Source organism: Chaetomium fimeti (assembly GCF_033439085.1).
Source record: "Chaetomium fimeti strain CBS 168.71 chromosome Unknown B0H64scaffold_7, whole genome shotgun sequence".
Taxonomy (NCBI): Eukaryota; Fungi; Ascomycota; class Sordariomycetes; order Sordariales; family Chaetomiaceae; genus Chaetomium; species Chaetomium fimeti.
The window spans coordinates 420044-444994 of record NW_026944335.1 but is presented as its reverse complement, the minus strand read 5'-3'; the positions used below and the strand labels follow the sequence as shown (position 1 = coordinate 444994).

The 24951-nt window shown below is 57.6% G+C and overlaps 8 protein-coding genes across 8 annotated transcripts; 6 read left to right on the top strand and 2 right to left on the bottom strand.

The window, feature by feature from the left end:
- Nucleotides 1-65: 65 nt before the first annotated feature.
- B0H64DRAFT_376762 (uncharacterized protein) lies at nt 66-1982 on the bottom strand (the record flags this gene model as incomplete). The annotated part of the gene is made up of 4 exons (XM_062802495.1): nt 66-725; nt 1047-1166; nt 1357-1433; nt 1883-1982. 4 exons carry the CDS (start codon nt 1980-1982, stop codon nt 66-68), a joined length of 957 nt encoding a protein of 318 aa, XP_062655701.1.
- A 378-nt stretch (nt 1983-2360) lies between these two features.
- B0H64DRAFT_223372 (uncharacterized protein) lies at nt 2361-3663 on the top strand. Its single transcript, XM_062799602.1, has 2 exons — nt 2361-2489; nt 2646-3663. The coding sequence occupies exons 1-2, from the start codon at nt 2468-2470 to the stop codon at nt 3533-3535; spliced, it is 912 nt and encodes a 303-aa protein (XP_062655700.1). The 5' UTR covers nt 2361-2467; the 3' UTR covers nt 3536-3663.
- Nucleotides 3664-5107: 1444 nt separating this feature from the next.
- On the top strand, nt 5108-9320 carry B0H64DRAFT_223480 (uncharacterized protein). The gene is made up of 3 exons (XM_062799604.1): nt 5108-5624; nt 5695-6234; nt 6291-9320. Exons 1-3 carry the CDS (start codon nt 5523-5525, stop codon nt 8868-8870), a joined length of 3222 nt encoding a protein of 1073 aa, XP_062655699.1. The 5' UTR covers nt 5108-5522; the 3' UTR covers nt 8871-9320.
- A 506-nt stretch (nt 9321-9826) lies between these two features.
- B0H64DRAFT_223256 (translation machinery associated TMA7) lies at nt 9827-10853 on the bottom strand. The gene is made up of 6 exons (XM_062799600.1): nt 10623-10853; nt 10524-10546; nt 10383-10449; nt 10251-10303; nt 10175-10189; nt 9827-10106 (listed from the first exon to the last, which is right to left on the bottom strand). Exons 1-6 carry the CDS (start codon nt 10642-10644, stop codon nt 10080-10082), a joined length of 207 nt encoding a protein of 68 aa, XP_062655698.1. The 5' UTR covers nt 10645-10853; the 3' UTR covers nt 9827-10079.
- Nucleotides 10854-11265: 412 nt separating this feature from the next.
- Nucleotides 11266-14392, top strand: B0H64DRAFT_329223 (kinase-like domain-containing protein; the record flags this gene model as incomplete). Its single annotated transcript, XM_062800865.1, has 5 exons — nt 11266-11975; nt 12027-12268; nt 12318-13210; nt 13268-13636; nt 14171-14392. 5 exons carry the CDS (start codon nt 11266-11268, stop codon nt 14390-14392), a joined length of 2436 nt encoding a protein of 811 aa, XP_062655697.1.
- A 102-nt stretch (nt 14393-14494) lies between these two features.
- Nucleotides 14495-15255, top strand: B0H64DRAFT_223061 (uncharacterized protein). Its single transcript, XM_062799597.1, has one exon. It carries the CDS (start codon nt 14596-14598, stop codon nt 15079-15081), a length of 486 nt encoding a protein of 161 aa, XP_062655696.1. The 5' UTR covers nt 14495-14595; the 3' UTR covers nt 15082-15255.
- A 3517-nt stretch (nt 15256-18772) lies between these two features.
- On the top strand, nt 18773-19668 carry B0H64DRAFT_223067 (uncharacterized protein). Its single transcript, XM_062799598.1, has one exon. It carries the CDS (start codon nt 18887-18889, stop codon nt 19532-19534), a length of 648 nt encoding a protein of 215 aa, XP_062655695.1. The 5' UTR covers nt 18773-18886; the 3' UTR covers nt 19535-19668.
- Nucleotides 19669-19801: 133 nt separating this feature from the next.
- B0H64DRAFT_328801 (kinase-like domain-containing protein) lies at nt 19802-21473 on the top strand (the record flags this gene model as incomplete). Its single annotated transcript, XM_062800850.1, has 2 exons — nt 19802-20486; nt 20620-21473. The coding sequence occupies 2 exons, from the start codon at nt 19802-19804 to the stop codon at nt 21471-21473; spliced, it is 1539 nt and encodes a 512-aa protein (XP_062655694.1).
- Between the last annotated feature and the right edge of the window lie 3478 nt (nt 21474-24951).

Sequence of the window (24951 nt, the reverse complement as noted above, 5' to 3'; positions counted from 1 at the left end):
GTAGCCCCAACGTCCAGATCTTGGGTCATCTGTCCCGCGGAAAATCCTACCATCCCAGTGCCGGATCACGCTCTTTTCCTCACCGATAACCCGGCAAACCGCACAGAAACCATGTTTGGGCCTGTTGGGCCAAGACCAAACCAAGAGGTGTATCCCAGCGTGCCCAGCTCACATCCGGTGTTGAGTCGCAGTTCTGCGCGGCGGGCATCGCTGATGCCCCACTGTGGGGGAGCGTTGAGCCTCTTAGATCCGGTCTGGGAATGATAAGCTGCAAGCGGGTGGCGATGGGCTCCGAAGGCGTCGTTCTTTGACTCCGGGGGGCGGCTTGGGGGTGTATTGGTCTTTGTCAAGCCGATGGCAGGGGGAGCTGTGATAGGGTGAGAGCCCCGGGCAGGAATGCGCAGCGAGGTCATCCCGCTTGGCGCCGAGTCTCGGCACGCCATGTCTTCCCTGTTCCCCACGCTTGGCGCCGGCCGGTTGCTCGTCTGGAAGGCGGCCGGACTTGCTCGGCCGTGCTCGGCGTCCCTCGCCATCGGCTCCTCCGTCAGCCCGTTCTCCCTCTCCCGCCTTGCCCGCCTTAGCCGCCTCGCCCGCTGTGCCGTTTCTCGCTCTTCTCGCTCTTTCCTCCCGCGGATGCCGCTATTCGCGACGTGATACAACATGACGGGAAACGGTGGCTGGGGCCCAGACTCTTCGTCTCTGCCTCGCTGTTCCTCTTGCTGTTCCTGGGTTTGATGGGGCACGTGGGCCGATTCTGATTGTTCTTGTCTTGGCTGCAGCCTCGGCGCGTGTGGTCAGTGGCTGGCGAGGCTGGGCAGATCCCGATGTTTTCGAACAAGCCGCCGCATCCCAGGATGCTGGGTGGGGTTGAATGGGGTTTGATAATGGCACCGGCGCGCACTGGGCAGTCTCGGGCAGTCACCTCGTCTCACCAAGTCTCACCAAGCCTCACAAGTCTCACAAGTCTCACAAATCTCAGTCGGTCTCCCGTCCCCGATCACGCAAGTTCCGCGGATCTCGTTGCTTGTCAGTGCTTGTTTACCTACACAGCATGCCGTGTTGCCGATCGGCTGCCTGCCATATGCGACTGACGCCATGCCCAGACGATAGGGCTGCCGATGTGGGGGAATTGGGGGGATGGGGGTTTCCGGGCCGAGTTTTGGTTTCTTGACACAAAAAAAGGTAATATAAAAGCATATGAGTGTCATGTCGGATGCTGGGACCCGGAACCGGAGTTTCAATGTGTCGATTTGCACCAGAAGCGACCAGACCGCCTCGAACCTTAAATTCCCCTAGCGCCTGACTGCTGCACCTTCTCGTGGCGTGGCGGGTCCGGGTAGGGCACTTCTAGCGAACCGGATCGCGACGGCAGCGCCTTTCAGTGCCGGCAGTCCAGGCGAAGTCCAGCACAAGTTTGGGGTCGGTTTGGGGGGCTAGAACCGTCGATGAGGTATTATTATCGTGAATGAATTGGAGCGACAGGATTGGACTGAAGAGCTGGCGGGGTCATTTGGGGGCTCCCGGAACTCGAGGGGGCTTCAGGGGGCCATTGGGGGGTGAAAGAAGATCATTGGTCCAGCGGATCATCAATTGGGTGAGGTGGTGAGTGAGGTTGGGGAGCTTGTCAACATCGAGGGAGCGGTAAACAAATTTACAAGCCACCAAGTCAACAAAGTCAACAAAGTCTCGAATCTGGCCTGCTGGCGTGGGTTCGACTCGGGTCTGGCTCTGGCTCGTTTGGCAATCTCACCAAACCTGGAAGTCACGGTGTCGGAAAAGGTAACGTTGATGGCAGAATGGCGTCATCACATTGTCAAAAATTTAGTTAGGTGGATACTGAACCACACTGCCGCGGAGAACAGAAACGACCTCGACGACCAACCTGCATCGTCCCGCAAACTGAGAAGCCGAGATCCGGCAACAACTGCCCGGGCTCGTCGGGCAAATTCGCCCGACTTAAACGTGTCAACGAGCAACACCATTGTGCATGAATAGATGACCGGCACACTGGATATACTACTTCACATAGCACATGGCCTGAGGCTGACCTCATTGATCCATCCTCGATGTACGCTCTCGGCTAAGGTAACACATCCAGATGGAACCACTGGAACCTCGAACCCTTTTGTAGCACACGGATCGCCGATATACATTATTCCGGCGGGGTTGATCCGTCAGTGCGACTGCCCGCATACACAGAAACGCAAAACATGGATGCTTCGTACCGTGTGCGATGGGGCGCTGCCACCGTAATCCGCCGCATGCCCGACCTCACGTCTGTTCTCCCGTTTTTCCGCCCTCTTCTATTGCCATCTCGTTTCTTGGTCTGCCATTGAGTTCTCAACGGAAACCACCTTTACCACTATTTATTGGCCGCCTCTAGTCAATATACCACCGCGCCGACGTTCAATTTGGAGATACTTCAGACTGCAACCTCGCGCCATTTCGCACTTACGTCATCTTCGCGATGTCTGCCGAGGTAAAGAAAGGTGAGATACCACCTCAGCGCCGGAAAACAAGCAGCGCCATTGCCCTTGAATTGGATTGTGCCCATCAAAAACAAACCTCGTACACCAGAGGCGTCAATTTTATGACTTATCAAGTTCATATTTCATGCTAACACCGATTGGTTCCGTGATGGCTAGCCACTCAGCAGGGCGAATCGGCTGGGCCACCTGTCACTGCGGCGACTAGCGTCGCAGAGATTCCGGCACCCCAAGTACCCGGGAAGCAAGACGAGACCCAATCCGCGGAACCCCTAGCCAACGGCGGGGTTGGGGGTGCGGTTCCGGACCCGAGCGCACCACAGGAAAAGGCTGAGCCGACATCTACTGATAATAAGCCTGCAGAATCCGGCGAGCCGACCGCGCAGCCAACTTGTCCCCCGGCCGCAGACTCCCAGCAGCAGCAGACCAACGGCGCCGCCAACCCGGCCGTGGCCGAGCCAGTGGCCGCCGCCGCCGATGCAGTCGCTGCAGCCGAGGAGAAGTCAACAGAGCCTACCCCCACCACCACAGTAACAGCCGGCGCCAACGGCGCATCCAAGCCCGCCGAAGAAGCCGACATGGGAACCAACGCCCCAGCTGCTGCAAACACCACCACCACCACCACAGAAGAAGAAGACAGCGCCGCCACCACCGCAGCCGACTCCTCCTCCTCCAACAACAAGCGCAGCGCCTCAACCGCTCTCGGCGCCGACGCCAATACCGAAGGCGACGCTGCAGGTGGCAAAAGACAAAAGACCGGCGTCGACACGGCGCCGGCAGAGCTCGCCCCCGCTGCCAAGGCGGAGGAGAAGGCGAAATCGCCGCCGCCGGCCGCCGAGACCAACGGCAGCAGCGGCGGCGGAGCGATGGCCAAGCCCGCCGAAGCCGCCGCCGCCCCACCTGCTCCTGCTGCTCCCGCCCCTGCCAAGAAAGGGGGCCGGCCGAGGAAGCAGCCCGGTAAGGCTGCTGCTGCTGCTGCTGCTGCGGTGACGGCTGCCGCGGGGAGGACGGCGCGGAAGACGAGGAGCCAGGGGCCGGTTGAGCTGTGAATTTTTTTTTTGCTTCCCCTTGTTTCTTGTTTGCTCTTTGCGTCGCTTTTTTTTATCCGGTTCGAAATGTGGGCTGGAATGGAGTATGGGTGGGTTTTGGGGAGGGTTGATGACTGACCGGTTCAAAACCACGCCTGGGTGGGTGATGGTTTCTTGCGTTTCTTCCTTTCTTCCTTTTTTTCCTTTTCTTCTCTTTCTCCAGGGTTATTTTCCACCACGAGCCGGGCCGACGTGGCCCCTTCATATTGTATGATAGATGAATGCTTTTCCGGCCATCGTGCCGTCGGAGTTACCAGGCGTGGGCCGGTTTGATACCGTCTTTACTCTCTGCTGTGAACTGCTCGCACGTGAGCTCAAACCTAGATTGGCAACAGGCTGGGAAACTGAGATGCGCGTATTCAAATATGGAGAGATGGTTAGTTTGCCCCCCTCACGGTTCAGAGCTCCCCATCAAATCCCGTCAGCTGCCCCTCCCTGTCCACTAGCGGTGTTCGAGGCGAGCCACGAGGTTCAGCCGCATGACGACACAGACGGGCCCGATGGGCCGAATACCTACTCAGACCCCGACACATGCCCGTGCCCTCCGACTTGCTCAATCCTCCCATCGCGTTGATTTCCTTTCCTGATCTCACCCATCAACGGAGCGGTTCATGAGATTCTCAACGGCTCGCGTGCGGTGATCTGCGAGAAGGCGCACGACGGCGTCAGATCAATCGCCCGATGTGGCAAAGTCTCTCGATCCCGGGGCCGTGGATGTGCGCGCCAGCAACGGGCGGATCGTCCAATCAAGGTATGGATTTCGTCGGGATCCCTGAAATTCATGTTTATGCAACCACTTTCCAGGAGCAAACACCGATTCTCTCAAACCTCCAAGGTAAAGGATTGAGGGTTTTCGCGTTGTCGCGTTTCGTAAACATTTGGGATCATCGCTCAGCTCGCAGAACAGATCAAGGGTGTTCTGCCGACTTTCTCGTCCCTCGTCCTCGATATGTTTGGATGCGACACTGCTGTTGTGCACCTCCTTGATTTCGTGCATCCAGAGCTCGTATTGTGAGTCGGCTGCCCCACTCGCCGGCTGTTTGGTGGGGCACCAACCGGGGGAAACGGCTTCCCCGGAGCAAGTGGCAGTGCCAAAATAGCAGCTGCTGGGAATCATTGGACGGATCGCGTGCTCATCGCTTTGTTGAGGATTTGGGGTCGCAGTCTTCTCAGGGGCAGGCTGGCGGGATGCCTCTCAAAAAGCTGGGGAACGGGGCGAAGCAACAAGTTTAGAGACGTTTAACTTGATGGCCTTTGATGACTTTTAATGCACGAAACTGGGTTGCAGCGGGAGAAACTTTGGCGTCAGCTGCTTTCTTGGCATTAACCTTGTGCCGGCACCTTGCGCGATCCAGAACTTGGTCCCCTGCATCCCGACCCTTTTTTTCGTCAGAACAACATTCTCGAACCTGCCCTCCTTCACACTAACTTACCTCCGCTATTCTTAGCGCAACAATAGGAGAGACTTCGGCCACCGCTCGCTACCGGTCGATTTCTCCAGTCACTCGTTTTCTTTGATAACTACGAAACAGCAACCGCCCTTCCCCCCTCCTACCCTTGTCGATCTCGAACCCCGTCGGCCGGTCATTTTAAAGCGACGCACCATTCGCGGCCTTGGCGCTGATCTTCCCCCGTGCCGAGCATACGTCACTCTCTCGAGCATCAGGTCTGGCAGTCTTCGCTCCAGGAATCGAGAAACCTCGATCAGACCTTGAAGGAGGTCGAGAATCTTCCAACTGCAGCGTGAAGAGAACTTCGGCGTGGGTTCGTGAAAAAGAGGAGGGGAAACTGCGTCACGAGCGACGGAACAAACGGATTCGTACACAGCTCTGACTCCTTCGCCGTCTCTCGAACTCTTGTTGCCTCGCTCCGGATCTCAATTCCCTGGTTACGACTTCGCCCTTGCTGCCCTTCGTGGGCATTATTTGGCCCTCGATACGGAGCAAGGATGGATATTCTACAGCGCCTCCTCGCGAGGGATGATAAGCCCATAGATCCTGCTCAAATTCTCCTAGAACTCCTATCAAGCCCCTTCTCCTCGCAAGCTGAGGTATGTCATCACCATACCACACGTCTAACCCTACTTTTGAGCTCTTGCTCACTATTCGCCGCCCTTCTAGGTCCAACAAGATGCCGTATTTGCCGCGTTAGGCTCCTCACTAGGCGTCACAGCAGCTATCGCCATCTGCTTTTCCTTCCTCCGCCCATACAATAGCGTTGTATATGCACCGAAGCTCAAGCATGTCGACGAGAAACATGCCCCTCCGCCCTTGGGGAAAGGTGTTTTCGCGTGGATCGTACCGCTGTGGTCGACATCAGAGTTGGATATGGTCAACCTGGTTGGCATGGATGCCACCCTCTTTATGCGCTTCACGAGGATGTGCCGCAATATCTTCCTCGTCCTCTCGCTGCTTGGCTGCGCCATCCTCATACCCATCAACTGGACCAACTGCGCCGTCGAGGAACCGCGGTGGCTGATGCAAATTACGCCTATGAATGTGTGGGCCTCTGCCCATTGGGCGACAGTGGCCTTCGCGTGGCTGTTGACCGTTGTGGTTTGCGGCTTTCTGTGGTGGAACTACAGGAAGGTTTTGGAGTTGAGGCGCCTGTACCTGAAGAGCGAAGAGTACCAACATAGCCTTCACGCCCGCACATTGATGGTATAGGATACCAGCCTTGCTTTGCCCTCTTGATTTCTTGGCTAATCGGCATTTAGTTACACGACATCCCCAAGACCCTTACCTCGGACGAAGGCATTGCCAGAATTATCGACAAGATCGCCCCGAACTCGTCCTTCGCGAGAACTGCCGTCGCCCGTGACGTCAAGGTCCTCCCCGACCTCATCGAGCAGCACGACAAGGCCGTTCGGAAGTTGGAAAAGGTGCTGGCCATCTATCTCAAGGATCCGCACAACCTCCCGTCAGAGCGACCCAAGTGCCCACCGTCCAAGAAAGACCCCTCATACGGAACGTATCCGAAGGGGCACAAGGTCGATGCCATTGACTACCTCACGCAGCGAATCAAGGTCCTGGAGCTGGAGATCAAGGACGTTCGACAACGGGTGGACAAGAGGGGCTCGATGCCGTACGGGTTTTCGTCCTACTCGGATATCGCCGAGGCGCATGCCATCGCCTACGCGTGCCGCAAAAAGAAGCCACACGGCGCCACCATCAAGCTCGCCCCGAGGCCAAACGATATCATCTGGGACAACATGCCGCTCAATTCGTCGACCCGGAGCAGGAGGCGACTCTGGAACAACCTTTGGATAGCCGTTCTCACCATCTTGTGGATTGCGCCAAACGCCATGATCGCCATCTTTGTAGTCAACCTGACCAACTTGGGGAGAGTTTGGCCTGCTTTCGAGATCTCGCTCATACAGAACCCCACCGTCTGGTCCATCATCCAGGGTATCGCTTCTCCGGCGCTCATGTCGCTCGTCTACCTCGTCCTCCCCATCATCTTTCGACGTCTGTCCATCAAGGCCGGCGACCAGACCAAGACGGGACGGGAGCGCCACGTCGTAGCGAAGCTGTATACCTTCTTCGTCTTCAACAACCTCGTCATCTTCTCCATATTTAGTGCCCTATGGGGTTTTACGGCAAGCGTTGTCCAGCAAACCGAGAAGGGCATAAATGCCTGGGATGCCTTCATGGACGCCAACATTGGCCAGACTCTCTTCGTATCCCTCTGCATTGTTTCGCCCTTCTGGATCACCTGGCTCCTCCAGAGACAACTAGGTGCTGCGATTGACCTGGCCCAGCTCTGGGCCCTGCTGTCCAGTTTTGTCGTGCGCAAGTTTTCGAACCCGACCCCTCGCGAGCTGATCGAGCTCACGGCGCCGCCCCCGTTCGATTATGCGAGTTACTACAATTACTTCTTGTTTTACTCGACCGTCGCCCTCTGCTACAGCGCCATTCAGCCGCTTGTTCTGCCCGCCGCCGCCATGTACTTCTGCATCGACGTGGCGCTGAAGAAGTACCTGCTCCTCTATGTCTTTGTTACCAAGACGGAAAGCGGCGGCATGTTCTGGCGCATGCTGTTCAACCGCGTCTTATTCGGGTCCATGCTTTCTCATCTCGTCGTCTTCTTGATCGTCTGGGTTCGCGGCGATGGCACCCACGTCCAGGCATATGCCGTCGCTCCTCTCCCCTTCCTCATGCTCGGGTTCAAGTTCTACTGCGCCTACGCCTTCGACAACAAGATGCATTTCTATACCACGAGGTATTCCGCCCAGCAGCGTGCCGAGACCGGTTTCGACGTGAAGGAGCAGAGTTCGCGAAACGACAGGCTCGCTTCTCGCTTCGGCCACCCTGCCCTCTACAAGCCCCTCATCACGCCCATGGTGCACGCCAAGGCGCAGAACCTGCTCGCCAGTGTCTACCAAGGCCGGCTAAGCGACGGACGGGATGCGGCTTACGATGACTCTGTCACCGTCAGCGGCTACAGCGATACCTACGCCCTCGACAACATGTCAACGGGCAAAGCCGGCAAGCTCTCGCCTTCCGTTCCCGGCTTCGAAGTCGTGCCCGAATCCCGTCTCGACTTCGAGTACTACAAAAACCGAGATGAATTCGCCGCGGAACACGGCGGAGGCGATCTCTATGGGCGACATCCAGATATCAACCGCCCCGGTACACCAGGCACTCTCGGCAGCGGCCACTCCGACTCCCGCCCAGGCACGCCCCAAGGTGGGATGGGCTTCGGCGGTGCCGGCAACAGGAGGACATACTCGCAGTACCCGGACCCATCCGTCGCCGGTTCGACCTACCCACACGGTTACATGTCCCCGGCCCCGCAACTGGGCGTAGGCAGCAGTTACCCAGGCCAACCCCACTACGGCTCCGACCCGCCCTCCCGCGCCCGCAGCCCCATGTATGCCAATGCCAACGACAGCGGCACCAACCTCGTCGCCGGCGCGGCGGGCATGGCCGTGTCCACACCCGGCTACCCCCCGACCCCAAGCTCGTACAACTCACACCACACCCGGGACATGAGCCTCGACCCGGGCCCGATGCCGTCCGCCTCGAGCCGCCACTCGCCGATCTCGGCCGGCGGCCTCGGAGTCGGCGGCAGCAGCCGCGCACCGGGCATGCTCGGCGGCGGGCCCCACGGCTACGGCGGCCTGCCCCAGACCGACGAGATGGACCTCATAACCTCGCCGCCGCTGCTGGCGCCGTCGGCCCAGGACCCGGCCCAGTACGACTTCTTCCGCGGCGGCGGCGGCAGGAGTAACGACCGGAGTGGGACGCCGGGTGCGGCGACGAGGGGACCGGGCGGGGGCGGCCATTTCCGGTAGTAGGCCCTCCCGAGGGCCTGCCATGGCTATGGGAGAGAGACTCGGTGGGAGTGAGGGATGGGGATAGGGCCGGTTCACGGGGCTACCCTATCATCGCGGTGGCAAATGGCGCCGGATCTTGGAAGGGGAAACGGAGCGGTGCACAAATGTGCTTTTTGATCTTTGCGATTTTCTTTTTCCCCTCGCATTGGCGGCATGGTTTTGGCGTTGGGAGGTTTTGGTTGCGCTGCATGGGTATGCCGCTTTGCCGTTGTTTGTTTGGTACATTACATTACATCACGGGCTGGCTATCTCGGTGATTTGGCAATGGCACACTTTTGTTGATAGACGACATGTTTGGTAGGTAGAGGAGTACTGCGGTTTGGTGGTATCTACGTACATATGTACAATTTTGTAATTGGATCGTGAGGGCGGCTTTGGCTCGTCGCGGGATATGGCTTCTTTTTACGTGGGTACATTGGTTGGCTTTGGTATGGATGGGTGATTTGTGAGTTGGTAAAGGGGCGCGTCGGCTTGGGGTGTTGGACCCTGCCCGTGTGTAGGAGGGATTTGATGGGGGAGTCAAGAATAAACAAACACCTGGACGTTTGAGCGTTACCAGGTCTCCAATCCAACAACATTTTCTCGTCCATCTTCATTTTCTGTGTGTTCATATGTCGTAAACCCACCCTCCTCCCCATCCCCGGCACGCTGTCACATGTCATCGGTGGTCACCCACTGCACCCGTTTCACACCTTCAGCCTCGAACATGGCTGATATCCCTTTTCCGTCCACTCCTGCCAACCCCGGACCAGGACCACAATATTCGCCCCACGCCCAACCAGGCTTATCTCCCGCACTCCCGTCACCCGAATACTCAATCTTGTCCGGGGCCTTAGTCGCAGCTGGCTGCCTTCCCTATGGTGATCTCGTCGGGGGCGGTGCGAGGAGGGAACGTCGGCGTCCGGGACCCGAACAGCGTACTTCTGAGAGAAAATCGCAGGCAGAAACGACAGGTAGCGAACGTGGCTCGTGATCCTCATCATGCTCGTTATAAAGACCGTGTCCTAGTAAACATGTCGTCGTCCTGCGCCCAGGCTGCCCCCTGCCCCTTTGCGCCCCAAAGTATCCCAACCCTGATCCGACACCGGCATCTATCTATCGCCCGGCGCTGTATCCCAAGAACCGCAACACCACGCAACGCAACGCCCCGTTTCCCGATGCGGGAGTCTATTTCTTGCCCGACTTCTTGATGCCCTTCGCTGTGTGTTAGAGTCGCAAGGTGTAGTAGGGGATGGAGGTGGTGGGTAAAAGGTGAGTCGTACCTGGGTACCGGTGTTCTGCAGATGGGAGTGTCAGTCATGGTCAAGAAATGGTTGCGAGACTGGAGCAGGAACATACCAGAGGGCCCTTGCCGCCGGCCTTGGCCGCGAGTTCCTTCTTGGCCTTCTCATCTGCATGCATCGTTCACTGGGTTAGGAGGCTGGAGTTGAGGCGAGGGTGAGGGCTTTCTTTAGGGATCGGGGTCCGTACAGGCACGCTGCTTGTCTTGGAAAGCCTTGTCCTCTTCATCGAGATCCTGCTTCTGCTTCTTGGCGGCCTGGTTTACGCCAAATTCTGGTTAGTGATCGCCGTCGTGGGGTGTTTCCTCTCGTGGGATGTGGTTTTGCGCACCTTGAGGGGCTTCGCCTTGCCGCCTGTTGCGAGGGTGTTAGTCGGATCAGAGATCTTCGGGGTCTCAGTGGAGTAGAAGAATGGAACTTGAAAACATACCTTCTCTGCTTTGACCACCCATTTTGTGAGTTGAGGGGGAATGAGTCCGAAATTCGTGTCTTGGTGTTTAGGTGGGAGATGCACTGTTGCAAGGTGCAAAATAACTATGGAAAAGTCGGCTGCGTGAACTTGTCAGGAGAGAGACCCCGCGAAGATACTCAGGGCGGCAAGGCCCATGCCAGCCGAGAGCCCGGCTGGGCGGTGAATCGGCGAAACACCGGGAATGTGCGCTGGCAGGCGCTGCATTCGGGGTTGCCACCTGCAGTGGCGGCCTGTCAAATGCCCAAAGGTGGTAAGCAAACGGCCCAGGGACATCCCTCTCTCAACTTGAACGTCACTGCCAGGGTTTCGCCGAGTCAGGCTCGTTCCATCCCACCTCCCACGACCATCAGCACGACACGACAACACAACTTAACGACCATACCATCGACATTACCCGAGTTAACCCTGATCTTTCCGGTCTCTGCAACCCACAAGCGTGCGACCGAAGCCTCGCAGCTTTTCTCGGCCGACTCGCAGCAGGTCCTGTTTGGGCATCTTCGAGGGTTAAAGCGAGCATAGATCATAGCGCGTCGTTTGAGACAACCGAAAGGCGAGGACGACAAGGGAAATAAGGGGGTGCACTCGCGGGTCGGTACATACAATGACGTCCTCAGCATTCAGCTCGGATGAAGGGGAAATCGTAGAGGCAACTCCCCTGCCTCGCTCTGAACAAAACGGTGATGTTGACCGAAACGGCAGACATCGAGGCAGATTCCCGTCGCGCACACCCGAGGGCGACCTGCCATCGAGAGACTCGGCCGACGGATCTAGACGGAGCCGCTCACCCCGTGGCTGGAAGCGGCCTCGTGAGGACCGACGTGACCGACGCGACACACGCCAGTTCCACGTACACTACGAGGGTGGTTCTCGCGATGACCGCCGCCAGTACCGCGATCTAGACCGTCCTTCCTCGCGCGGCTCAGACCGTTACGACGATCGTTCGAATGCTCACCATGGCAGCCGCGAACCAATCTCTCGCCCCGGCGGCCACCGTATCAATGGTAGTGGCTATGATCGCAACTACGAACGTGACCGCAGAAACGACGGCTATCCAGACAAGCGGCCTCGAACCCGCAGTCGGTCCCCTCGTGGCGGAGACGGCAGGGGAAAGCGAGGCGGGGGCCGCTATGGAGCCGATTTGAGGTCGGGGGAAGACAAGTACAGTGCCCCTACTGAGAGACGCCCACGGGATGGCTCCTTGTCCAAACGGGTCACTCCGGTGGAGGCTCCTGATTCCAGGCAAAATGCTAAAAGTGATAAAGGTGCTACGGTTGAACGAGGCATCAACCATCTTGCCATCTCACAAACCAGGTAATATCCCCGACGGCCCGGATGTTGGTCACTGCTGACATTGATTCCAAGCGCACCTCCCGAACCTGACATGGACTGGGACCCAGATGCGGCCTTAGACGAAGAGGCTGCCGTGCAGGCAGAGATCGAGCGTCGCCGGCGCGCGAGAGAAGCAGCTCTCAAGCGGGGGATCGGTGCAGCAACTCCCACCATTCAAGCGCTACAAATCGCCGATAAGCCCACATCCACAGCAACTTCCACCCGCCAGAGCACTCCGGGGCCCCAGAGGCCCGATGGTGCCACCCCGTTGTCAAGTAAGCCTTCTCCCAGTATTCGTGGCGGGTATCTTGCTAACCACGCCAGATGGCCCTTCGTCACCCGGCCTGTCCCCTGGCAGAATCCAGGCGGCTCTGTCCCCGGGGGTGTTTAACTTTGCTGACGACCAGGCACTCATCAATGCCCACGGCGATGCCAAAACCCTCGACGAGGACGGGCCCTCCGCTGCTGACTATGACCCCACGCTCGACATGCGGGAGGATGAGCGGCGAGACGAAATGCGCCACGGGAATGTAGGTCTGCATGGTGAGCCACGTCCTGCCCCCCAGGACGAGGTCAAGGCACCCATCCCCGAGAAGAAGGAAGACGAGGGCGCCAAGAAAGATGAAGACGACGACGACGACTTCGACATGTTTGCAGACGATTTTGCCGACAAGTTTGCCGCGCCAGCACCTGCTCAACCCGACACAACCCAGGACGTGCGGGCGCCGCAAGGTGGTGGTGGCGGTATCCTAGAGGGCGACGATAAAGAGGGCTACTACAAGATCCGGCCGGGGGAGCTGCTAGACGGTCGCTACCAGGTATCGACGACGCTGGGTCGCGGCATGTTCTCGGGGGTGGCTCGCGCCGTCGATGTGACTACGAAGAAGGACGTGGCCATCAAGATCATGCGGAACAACGATGCGCTGCGGAAAGGAGGCTTCACCGAGATTAGCATCCTCGAGAAGCTCAATGCCGTCGATCCTGAGGACAAGAAACATATTGTCAGGTTCGAGCGGTCCTTCGAGTACAAAGCTCATCTCTGCATGGTTTTCGAAAACCTAAGCATGAACCTCCGCGAGGTCCTCAAAAAGTTTGGCAACAACGTCGGCATCAACCTGAACGCGACCCGGGCGTACGCATACCAAATCTTCCTGGCGCTGGGCCACATGCGCAAATGCAGCATCGTTCACGCCGACTTGAAGCCCGACAATATTCTGGTACGCCATTTCCTGTCACCGGTAGTATGATGTGACATGAGCGCTGACTGTTCTCAGGTAAACGAAGCACGGAACATGCTTAAGATTTGCGATCTGGGCACAGCGATCGACCGTTCTGATGCCGCGACGGCAGCAACCGAGCCCATGCCGTACCTCGTCAGTCGATTCTACCGTGCTCCGGAGATTATCCTAGGCGTGCCGTTCGACTATGCCGTCGATATGTGGTCCATTGGCTGCACGCTGTATGAGCTCTACACCGGCAAGATCCTCTTCACGGGCGAGAACAACAACCAGATGCTCAAGAACATCATGGAGATCCGGGGCAAGCTGAGCGCGAAGCTGTACCGGCGCGGCGAACTTGCGCATAACCACTTTGACGAAGTGGGCAACTTCATCAGCGTCGAACGAGACAAGATTCTAGGCAAGGTGAGTTTGAACGTTCCTTAACCTACACTTCCCTTCCACAAACCACACCCTCCCACCCTCCACTTTCCACTTGCTTGAGACTATTCTCGGGTTGTTCTATTGTTTCATCGGATGTTCGATTCCCGAGTCATTTTTCCCAGCCGGGCGGCTGCTGTGGTCCAATGCCGTGCCGCGCGCCACTTTGCCGCGGCCGCCTGGGCCCCTCCCGGTCAACTGGCGGTCTCCATGACGCGCCCGCCGCCTCCGGGCCTGCATCGTTGTGCTACAGGAGATGCACCCCTCAAACCGCCGCAGCGCATCATCGGGGCCCAGACGAGGTTACAGCAGTCGCGTTGGAAACTACCGCTGTTCGAATGGCGCTCTGCAGCGGCCCTTCACCGGCCTCAATTCCCGCCCCTATTCCTGTCCTGTCCTGCCCTATCTTGTCCCGTCGGGAGCGTTCTTTCAAAACTCGGTTCCATAATTACCCACTACTCTGCATATGCATAAAATGACGAGATGGGGCTTGCCTTACTAACCGACTACCCGCCACAGACAAACGTCCGCACCCTGGCAAGCGTTAAGCCGACGCGGGACTTGCGTACGCGCCTCCTGGCCGCGTCGGCGGGCATGGATGACGCCGAGAGCAGGGAGCTCAACCACTTTGTCGACCTGCTCGAACGGTGCTTGACGCTGAACCCGGATAAGCGCCTCACGCCTGCCGAGGCCCTGAAGCATCCATTCTTTACCCACCGGGCGCATGTCCATGGGCGGTAAATAGAGCGGTGGAGGCCCGCATTATTTTCGGGTAACGGAGACGGGTCTGTTTGGCGTATGCGGGTTGGAGGCGGGCTTTGCGACGGCGTTGTCGCGCTTGATGAGGGGCGCGTCCGGGACGAGGCGCATGGTGTTGAGGTTATGAGCGGCTTGAGGGGGGGTTGGTTCGGCACACGGGGAGAAATGGCGGTATGGAATAGAAGATGAGTCGTGCACATCTCCTTTGTCTTACCCGACGGCGTCGTCGTCGCGCAGCAGAAGTTTGTATTGTGGGACCTGTGGCGTTGGAGGATCCTGCGTCCCCGTCAGTGTCATCACTGCCTAGCCTTACATGGAAATACTACTTGTTTGGCGGCCTCGTTTTCCTCTTCGGTGTTGCTGTGCCTTTTTGCTGTTGCTGCACACCGGTGTTGTTCTCGTTCTGCTGTTTGCCGATTCCCGTGACGATGATGCATTCACCCGCTCCCTCATCTACCGGCCACTTTTGCAGGCTATTCGGGATTCGTACTTCCATGTTGTGGTTTGTTTTGGATCGAGCGTTCGATATCCTGTTGGTGGCGCTGCCTGGTGGTTGGATCATTTACCGACTCCTTTGCCGCCCTCACACAGATGATGATGCAGGTGACCCGTCCAGCAACATATTCCCGGCGGTTGTTGTCCCCAGGGACGGCACCACTCAGTCCCGATAGCTAGTTACACTCCACGAAAACCGGAGCGGCGCGGTGAGTGAATTTGGGGGCTGCGGTGCTCCGGCTCCCACAGTGTTCCCTTTGCTTATTCAACGCGCATCCCGATGCCACCGGAACGGACGATCCATGCCCCCTTCCTGAGGCGCCTGTGATACCGTGCAGACGCCGCCGCAAGCAGGAAGGAGAAGCCCAACAACCGACTCCCCAACCCCGGAATCCCCTTTTTCTACACACCACGCACGCACGCAATAATAACCGGTCGTGGCAGGCGACAGGCGGGGTTATGCACCCGGGTGGCTCGACAACCACGCCGGGACCCGGTTGAACAGGAATCTCTCCTCCATGCCATGCCGGTCGGCGGCGGAGCAGACATGGGCGGTGGGCGGTGGGCGGTGGTGGGTTGGGCAGCCTGCACCTCGCCGCCGCACACTGCGCCGCCTCCGCTTTGTTTCCCTTCCATCCATCTGGATCCCCAACCACCCCCGCCCTCCCGATCGGCCGCCCTGGCCGCCAACGAATGGCCGGTGCGTAAAATACATAGAGATCGGATCGTGGGTGCAGCAGCGTTGCTTCGCTCACTCACAGGCTACGCAGCAGATCGAAACGAAAAAAAGGGGGGGGTGGGAAGAGGGCAGCCGCCGCATCTCCCCGTCCTGTGGCACGGGACCAAAACAAACAAAACCACTCCCCGTACCACAGCAGCAGCAGCAGCAGCAGTAGCAGGCCTGACGCGCCGTCAGCCAGCCCGCCAGCCCAACTAGGTAGCCAGCCAGCTGGTCCGCTGGTCTGTATGTTTGACGAGAGGCGGGCGTGCAGCGGCGGCCTCACATAGGCCCTGAGGGGTTGGGTGCGATGAGATGGGGGCGGCGGGGATACCTACGTACCTAGCTCCCCACCTATGGTACTGCTGTGATAGTGTAGATACGACGCGATACAATAAGCAGCACAGATCCCGATCTCTGATCGACGAAACACGTACATGCTTCGTACTGGGGCGTCCAGCCAGCTGAGCTGCTGAGGGGGAAGGGGGGTCCATCGACTCGCTCGCCCGGCCGCCGGGCACGGGCGTGACGGGCACGGGCAGGTTGAACTGCGGCCGCCCGCCGTGGTCGGCCGTCTCGTTGTTGTGGGCCCCCGTCGCTGGGCTGGGCTAGGCGGTTTGGGTGACTGAGTTGTGAGGTGTCGGTATGTGTGTGTGTGTGTGTGTGTGTGTGTGTTGTACGGGGATATCGGTTGTTCATCGCACACTGCAGCTAATTACTGCGGCTGCTGCTTGACTGGTAGGATACCCAAGCACTGCCATTTAGGGCCATCATGCCAGCTCTATGCCGCACTGCCTCTGGCTATGGGATGTTGTGGTTACTACCTACCTATGTTATGTACATACCGTATGACATGAGTGGTGTAGACATACGTATATGCACCGAGGTAGTAAGTGGTAAGACTATGCAAACTAAAGTAGGATCATATATGAATGTGTACGTCTAATCACTTTGTCTGACCACTTGGGACACAGAGCTATTAGTTCGCCCGGAGTTCAGCAGCGGGTTGAATTCCGGAAATGGCGGGCTTCTCCAGAACTCGTTTCCGTGTCCCCGGCATATCAGTGTTATTTAAATAAATGATAATGGTGGTAAGTTAGATTGTCAGTCCTGGCTTCCCAATTACATATATATCCGTGTTGAGCACCTTGGAAATGCAGTCCCTTCTGGCATCTACTAGTTGTTGCAATCTCACATGTTCAGAGAAAAAAGTGTGATACTTAATGTGTTCCTTTCCCTTTTAGTAGAATGTGTTGTCTTTTTTTTCCCCCTTGATAAACATTGACTAACATGGCTCGTCGTTGAATTACGTTTTCTGCAGACGGACGTCACCGAAATTAAGAGATGAACGCTACTGTTCGTCGTAAGAGTTACGAAAAGTCCAATAGCATTTTATTCATGCCCATAACCAGGGGTCGATGTTGATGGTTGTTGAATCGGATGACCAGATCATATTTAATTCGACTCAAAATGGGAAGAGCCATCCCATCCAAGAGAAGAGAAATAGCCAAAGCGCACTGTGTTGATTTTCCAACCCATTATTGGCTTGGTGGCTTGGCGCCAAACCATCCATCGGCTTGAATTGCTTGCCACCACGCTTGTGTCCGTGCTCCTCGAACTTGGAAGTTGGAAGGAACCAGGAACACCCTGAACCTGGAACGAGGCTTATCATCTTATCACGGCAACGCTCATCATCAGCGCTAAGCCCAGGAATTAATTGCTTTGGCCTCTTTCTGGCCCAAGCCTAGCCGATCCCGAAGATTCCCACGCTCGAGCCACGCACCCACGGCAAGCTCGCTTGACTTTTGAGTGGTTCCACAGCCATGGCGCCCGTTTCCACCAACTTCGATTTCGATGGCCGCCTTGGCATTGCTCAGTTGATGATGCGACGATTTCCCACACGTTCGGCAAGCGATGAAGGCGCCAGGGGGTTGAGGGAACCATTCATTGCGCGCCCGCATTGGGTCGGCATTTGCTTCGTCAACGGCGGCACGGCGGGTGATGAAATTTGATGGATTGAATAACTAACTAACTAACCCTTTGTGCGTGCTTGGTAAAGGTTTGGACCCGTCTGCCCCGCCACATGCAGGTTTTGTTGCACCGCTGACTGCCGTACTTTTTCCAGATTGCTGGTGCGAGGGTTGCCTCGAGAAACACGGCACCACCTTCAGGTTCGAGAACGGGCAACGGGCAATCGGCGGGCTCACGGCAGGCGAACAAGCTCATGGGCAAGCACACAAGGAATGGAAGGGACCCCTCCCCCCTCGTGCCCCTCCACAGCGGCTCAGCGGTTCCCTCCCTCACTCGCCACCCACCGTTTCCTCGGCTGCGATCAGCCGGCCCACTTCTAGGCCGATGCATGCAATTGCAGAAACAAACAGCTCATGGGTGCGCCAGATGAATCACCTCCCAGACCCGAGGTGTGGCAGCTCATCCATGCGGTGTCTGATCTCTGACAAGCCGCGCGAGGGTCTGGCTCAAACAGCAACAACACCACAAAAAGGAGGTTTCGGACTCTGGATCCCGGTCGCTGAACAGTCAACAGTGAGCCATGCAGCAACTGACTGACTAACTAACTGCCGGGAGCCCTGGAGCCCCCTCGCCCTTCGTGCTCCCAACGAGAGCGGGTCTTCCTTCGTGTGTGAAAGAAATCACTGAACGCCCGGAAGCCGGCTTGTGGACCTAAGAAGTGTACGTGGACGAGTGGACACACACGACTCACGAAACCTCGCCTCTCCCGTCATCAGTCATCATCCCCGATGCGCAGCTTTTCATGTTTCGCCGGCTTCAGCCGTCGCCCGTCGCTTCATGGGCAGTTCGGCTTTGCCAAAACAGCAGAGAAGGCAAAGAAGCAGGAGTTGGCGGCTGCTTGTCACGGGGCCTCGCTTGCATCTGCCCGGCAGCATCAGCCCACACCACCACGGCACCACCGCTCTCTCCTTTGTATGTGCTTGACTCACCCCTCCCGCCAGACCGAAGTCCTCGCCGCTGCTTGGCCAGACTCAACGGCATGTGGGGGAGAGGGGGGCGTGTGAGGAGGCAGTGACACACAGGGCGCTCTGTGACTGGGCGGGCATGTGTCAACCCAGGCCTCGTCTCGTAATCACACATTGCTCTGGCCGTTCGTTAGCGCGAAGCCCGTTCTTGGCCGCCGGGGCCAGTCGCAGGACCGCCCAGGGTGCCAGGGTCCCGCCACACCATCTGTTTCCATCCACACCATGCTCCTTCCGAGCTAGCGCCGCGCACCCAAGATTAAGAATAGGATGGCGCATTGCAGTTCCCATGGTCTCACCACAAGGATGTGTTGGCCTGTGCCGGTGAAGCCAGAGGGGGGTACGTACCCCCCGGCCGGCCCACAGGGGCGGCGACCCCTGCTCCCACCTCTGGGCAATGAAGAGGCGCATCCAAGACTGGGCCCGTCTGACATGGGCCTTTCGGGGCCAATCAAGCCACAGCAGACAGGGAAACCACGCAATTCGAGGCATCGGCCAAGGGGGGGCAAGGGAAGGCTCCTGGGGAACGGGGCGGCGGTGGACCTGGCCAGTCAGTGCCGTCGAGACATAACAACGATCTTCCAGCCTGCATCACTGACGCCTCACTCCCATCGCCGACCGCCCTTTTTCTCGACGCTCCTTCAAAACTACCCTTTTTCCCTCTTCCCTCTTGGTCCTTATCGCATCTGGTCTTCCTTCTCGCCAGTTGCTTGTGGGAACCCTTCCCCGTCAAGAAATCATCGCCCCCCTTACCGCCTTCACCACACACCGCCTCCGCTCAACTTGTGGACCCCCCGTCTCCTCGTTGACACCCAACCATACCCGTCCCACCAAGCTGGTTTGACTCGTTCACTCGAGGTCACCTTTTGCGAACAAGGACTCGGACCGCCCCATCTTGAGGAAGACTCTCAACCCTAGGAACTTCCAAGCCCAGCCCAGAGGAGCTAAGGAGAACTGAACCTGCTGGCCTCTTTTGGTTTCGAGGATATTGCCATTCCGTCGGGTTCTTGCCAAGGATCCGTTTCCTCTGCTTTCGTCTATTTCCGTTTCCTCTAGTCTCTTGTCTCTCTCTCTCCGCCCCCTTTGGACTTTCCCACTTCCGACTGGAACCCGGAAACTTCCCAACTTCAACCGAAGGAACCCCATCGACAGGAGAAGGTGCGCTAGAAAGCAACGGGCCAGATCATGCAGCATGTTCCAGTGTTCGGCTACCCCAGTCCACCAGCCTCACCAGCGTTCGGCCAGCCCTGCACCATCCCGAGCCAGCACATCGCCGTCCAACAGCCGTGCCTGCCCCGCTTCGCTCCGGCGGCCCCGGAGGAGAGGTTAGGGAGGTTCATCACCAGCTCGCTGCAGCTGACGGGCATCGTGGGCACTGGCGCGTACGGCGTTGTCTACTCGGCCGTCGACACCAAGTCCAGCGTCCGCTATGCTGTCAAGTGCCTCAGCAAGTTCAACCCGGATGGGACACCACTGGACCGCCGCCAAGTCACTTTCCAGACCCAGGAGATCAAGTTGCACTACACCGCGTCCAGTCACCGCAATGTGGTCTCTATCCTGAAGATCATCGACTACCCGGACTGCATCTACGTTATCTTGGAGTACTGCCCCGAGGGTGACTTGTTCTACAACATTACCGAACGTGGGCAGTATGTGGGTAAGGACGAGCTGGCCAAGAAGGTTTTCCTCCAGATCCTGGATGCCGTCGGACATTGCCACAGCTTGGGCATCTACCACCGGGACTTGAAGCCGGAGAACGTGCTCGTCTCTGACCAGGGCGAGACTGTCAAGCTGGCAGACTTCGGCCTGGCTACCTCCTCGGAGCGATCTGAAGAGTACGGTTGCGGCTCCACTTTTTACATGTCTCCAGGTAGGTTTCTCAACATTCTCCTCCCTTCTTTTCTCTTCCCGTCCGGTCCAAGGAGTAAAAACACCCGCCGCCGTTTGCCTTTCCTCACCCCTCCCAACACCAACTGACCTTCTCTCTTTTTCTTCTCTTTTAGAATGTCTAGACCCCTCGTCAAGGAGGCCGTTCTACTACTGCGCACCAAACGATGTTTGGAGCCTAGGAGTCATCCTGGTGAACCTCACCTGTGGACGCAACCCATGGAAGCAGGCATCCTACGAGGACTCCACGTACGGGGCTTACACCAAGAGCCGGGACTTCCTGAAGACCATCCTCCCAGTGTCGGATGAACTGAACGACATTCTGGGAAGGATCTTTACCCGGAACCCGGACGAGAGGATCAAGCTTCCCGAGCTGCGCGCTCGGATCTCGGCCTGCTCCCGGTTTACCGAAAACTCGACGGCTCCGCTGCCGACGCCGCCTGCATCGCCGGGCCACACCACTTACGTTTGCGAGGAATCCATCATGGACGACGAGTACGACTACGACCACGAGGCGCCGCTCTCGCCCACCTCTTCGGATGGGGAGTCGTGCTCGTCCGACGAAGAAGGATCCCTCACCTCGACTTGCTCCAGTGTCGAAGACCTGGAAGACGACGACCTTGAGGACCTCCCGGAGGCCAAGACGCCCCCGCCTCAGTCCCAAGCACCACCGATAGAGCCGGCAATCTACGAAGCTGAGGAGCCGAGGATGATGCCGTTCCAGCAACACCATCACCTCCCGCCGCAGGAGTACATGCACCCCTACCACCCCATGGCCGGCCCGCACCCGGTTCAGGGCATGCCCATGCCCGTCCAGCCGTGCGCGCCGCCATCCAAGTTCCAGTTCCACCAATATTTCTGGGACGTCTTGAGGTATGCACAGCCGACACAGCCGGTACCACAGTTGCACCATCCTGTACCGTTCCACCACCAGGTTCCGCTGTTTGCCCACATGCAGGGGTGCTACTAAGCTTCCGTTTTCCCTTCATCATGATGCGCGGTGCGCTCGCTTAGGGCGTGCCGCTCATCCCGGTTTGAACCATGCCCTCAACACCGGATTGCCTCTGCCGTTCCTATTCCGGGATGGGATGTCCACGCCGGTTGCTGGATTACCACAACCGCCAACAAACAAACCACAAACAATCAACCGTCGGCCGTGTTGGATCACCAATATTTTTTTTTTAACCACGGAAGTCCTCACTCAAGGCCACGACGAAGAAACGTTTTCACTTATTTGACTCCCCAAGGCGGGAGGTCAATACAACAAAACCCAAAGTATGGATTTAATGCTTCGCAAGGTTCTGTTTTCTTTTTTCATCCGCCATCCCGAGGACACCCAATGCGGAGCCATCTGGACCACGCCACAGTCACCGGATGACGGATCCTTCTCATGTCCATATCTTGAAACAAATTCTGTATCTTTTATTTTATTTTATTTCCTTTGTTTCCCTTTTGTCACGCCAAGGCGCTCGGACTGGATTGGGGAGCATTATCTTCGGCGCTGGGGGATAGGCCGGGGGGGAATACAGGAGTTCCCTGGACACTGGGGTCGGTTGCGTCGTCTTTTCTCTTTCGCAGCTCAACATCTTTTTTTTAATACCCCCGATCTTGTCTTGTTGTTTTTGGTTGGGAGGGCGGCGGAAAATGTGGGACATGGGATATGAAGATGAACATTTACTTGTTAGACATTACCCCTGGGTCAATAACCCATTGCGAGCGTGGGCGCAGTGCCGCCGGCCGCAAGAACTCATTACGTTATTTTCCTCGACAGAGGAGGCGAGACAGCCTGAGCGTCGATAGATCTTGTCTACCTTTTTTTGGGTGGGAAGCTGTTGATGGATCACAAAGGTAGCTAGACTACTGGGTAATACCTGGCCTGGCAATACAATAAATACAATACAATACAATACGATGGAATGGCTCGCAAGAGAGACAACCTCGCTTTGAAATTTTGACTCAAATCCCGGCCTCTTTCTCGGAACTTTGGGGAATGATGATGCGATCCAAACCCGCCGAATCTAGACTCGGTCTCGCTTTGATGCCAGCCCGCCGCCGCCGCCTTTTCCGGGACCGTGTCCATGGGGTGGCGGCCGGGCGGGCAAATCGTCAACAAAGGAAGTGAATCCCGTTTCCTCCCCACGTGACGGATACGCCATGCTGATGATGAGGCTTGGCCCCGGATTTCATGGAAGGAAGCGATGGGTCCCGCGCCGCCGCCCTCGCGGATCCCAATGCTTGCTTTGCTTTGCTGTTGCGTTCTGGATCATCATCCTTCCTTTTTGCCACTCCTGGCGCTAACTTACCCAACGCTCCAACGCCCATCTGTTTCTGTGACCTCACTCACACACACCCCCCCGGACAGGGGAAGGGGGAAGGGAAGGAAGGCGGGAAAGTGCCATTCTGGAAGTTAAACCCACCCATCCCGTCATTCCCAAGGCTGCTTGCAGCGTTACCTTGTGTGTGCGTGAGAGAGTGGGTGAGTGGGTGCGCTGAGCGTGAAAGTGAATGAACGAAGTGTGAGTGACATTCTCTCTCGGAACTGACGTGCAGCAGCCCATCAACACAGAACCAGAACCAACCAACCAACCAACCCCATCTCTCCCATGGGGCAACTCACCCACACCCCTGCCCCCCTCATTCCCTTCGCGCCGCGGGCGTGCGTTGCGCCCCGGCCCTGCCACCGCCCGCCAGTGGTGCGTGCGAGTGTGGTGTGGTGGGTGGGTGTGTGTGTGGGTGTGGTTGCCCAGCAGTTGCCCAAAGCCGCAATGTTGCCCCGTTTCTTCTTCTCGGCCGCCCGCTCGCCCGCCCCACACGGCTTTTTTTCCTTCTCTTCTGCAGGTAGGGCGGGCAGGGCGGCGGGCAGGGCAGGCAGCAGATGCGGAGAACAAAAACATACACAAAAATTGTGAGGGAGCGAATCCTGTGTGTGTGGTTGGCTTGCTGGGCTGGGCTTGGGCTTGGCTCCGTGATGGGGAGGGGGCTTTGATTGGGCGGCGCGCATCGACGCCACGTCGCCTCGCTTTTGCTTGGTGGTTACTGTGTGTGGATGGATACAAGGAGGGAGTTAACGAGATGGTGCTTGCTTGCTGCTGTGTTTCGATGCATGCAGCCCTACTTTGGACTTTGGGGAGGGTTGGAGCTTTGCCCGTTGGTGAAGGGGAGTGAGGCAGTTAGTTGGACTGTGGATGTCTCAGTCGTTGGGTGATGGTCAGTTTCTTGGGAGTGTGGATTCGCGATATTGGGTCGTGAGTTAGTGAGTTCGGTGTTTTGTTTGTTTTGTTTTGTGACGGGCTCGAATGGGACGTGGCTGGGGCCTCTCCTCATCTGGAGGTCTCATCATCAAGTCTCATGTTTCGTCTTCATGGAACGCAAGATTGCAAGGTGACTTTGCATTCGCAGTCAGCCTGGGAAAGAGCAAGCTGTTGCATCGCAGAGAGCGGGCTTGCATCTGCGAGCCCTGGTTGGCCCGTCGGAGAGTGCATGTGGGGGACCCTGCAGACCAAACCAGAAACGAGGGAAATGTGAGGCTTGCATGCAGGCATACCTTTGATTGGCACGCACGGACATTGCTCTCCAAACTGCTTGTGCCCAGCCGCCGTTGTGCCGGAGGTGAGCGCGGGGCGGCGGCGTGTCGCTCACGTTTTCGATCGGAATTTGGTTTTGCTTTTTTTCTCCGGCTTCTGCATTCATTCTCGCACATGATTCGATTCTTCGATCCATTCCCCCAACTCCCCCCCATTCCCCACTCCCTTGCCGCAGTTGGGCGGTCGTCAGCCCCAAGGTAATTGGCCCGTGCATTCAATATTCTGTTTATTTGCTCCACTTTCCGTCGTTCAGGCTTGCGTCTGTGCTTCTCGACTCTCCAGAACCCCGCTTTCGGTGGTTTCCTGCCTGCGGAGCTGCATTCTCTCACCTCACCCCCTCCTTCCTCTCAGCCCAACAAGCTTTGCGAAGGTGGGAGAGCCACTGCATTTCAGCTCGTCTCCATTTCGGGCATGGAAATGGTAACATGGGACTTCGGAACTCGGCTTCTGGAAGTCTCTTGCTCCCCCTGGTGTTGAATTCCAGGTTCTTCTTTCCTCTCATCTGACTGCAACGCCCTGCGAGTCACCCACTCTCCCCTGCTGTGTCGTTAATCCACAATCTCGGGCGTTTCCTTCTTTGTCATCGGATATTGTTTCTCTTTCTGCTCGACGACGTGACCATATCGGCCGATTTCTCGGTCTTCACCGTGTTTGTTTGCCCGGGCTGCCTCCCTTTCTTCCGTGCCTCAGCCGCCTCTCGGTCTCGTCACCAAAGAGGCGGAGGCCGGCTGATCTCGGTATCGACTCCGGCGAGTTTGCTCCTCTTTGTTCATCATCGCCGGAATGATGAATGATGACCTTGTTGGCCCATGTGATCAGCAACGGTGGCGTATTGGCGCGCCGGGACTCTGGGAGGCCACCTCG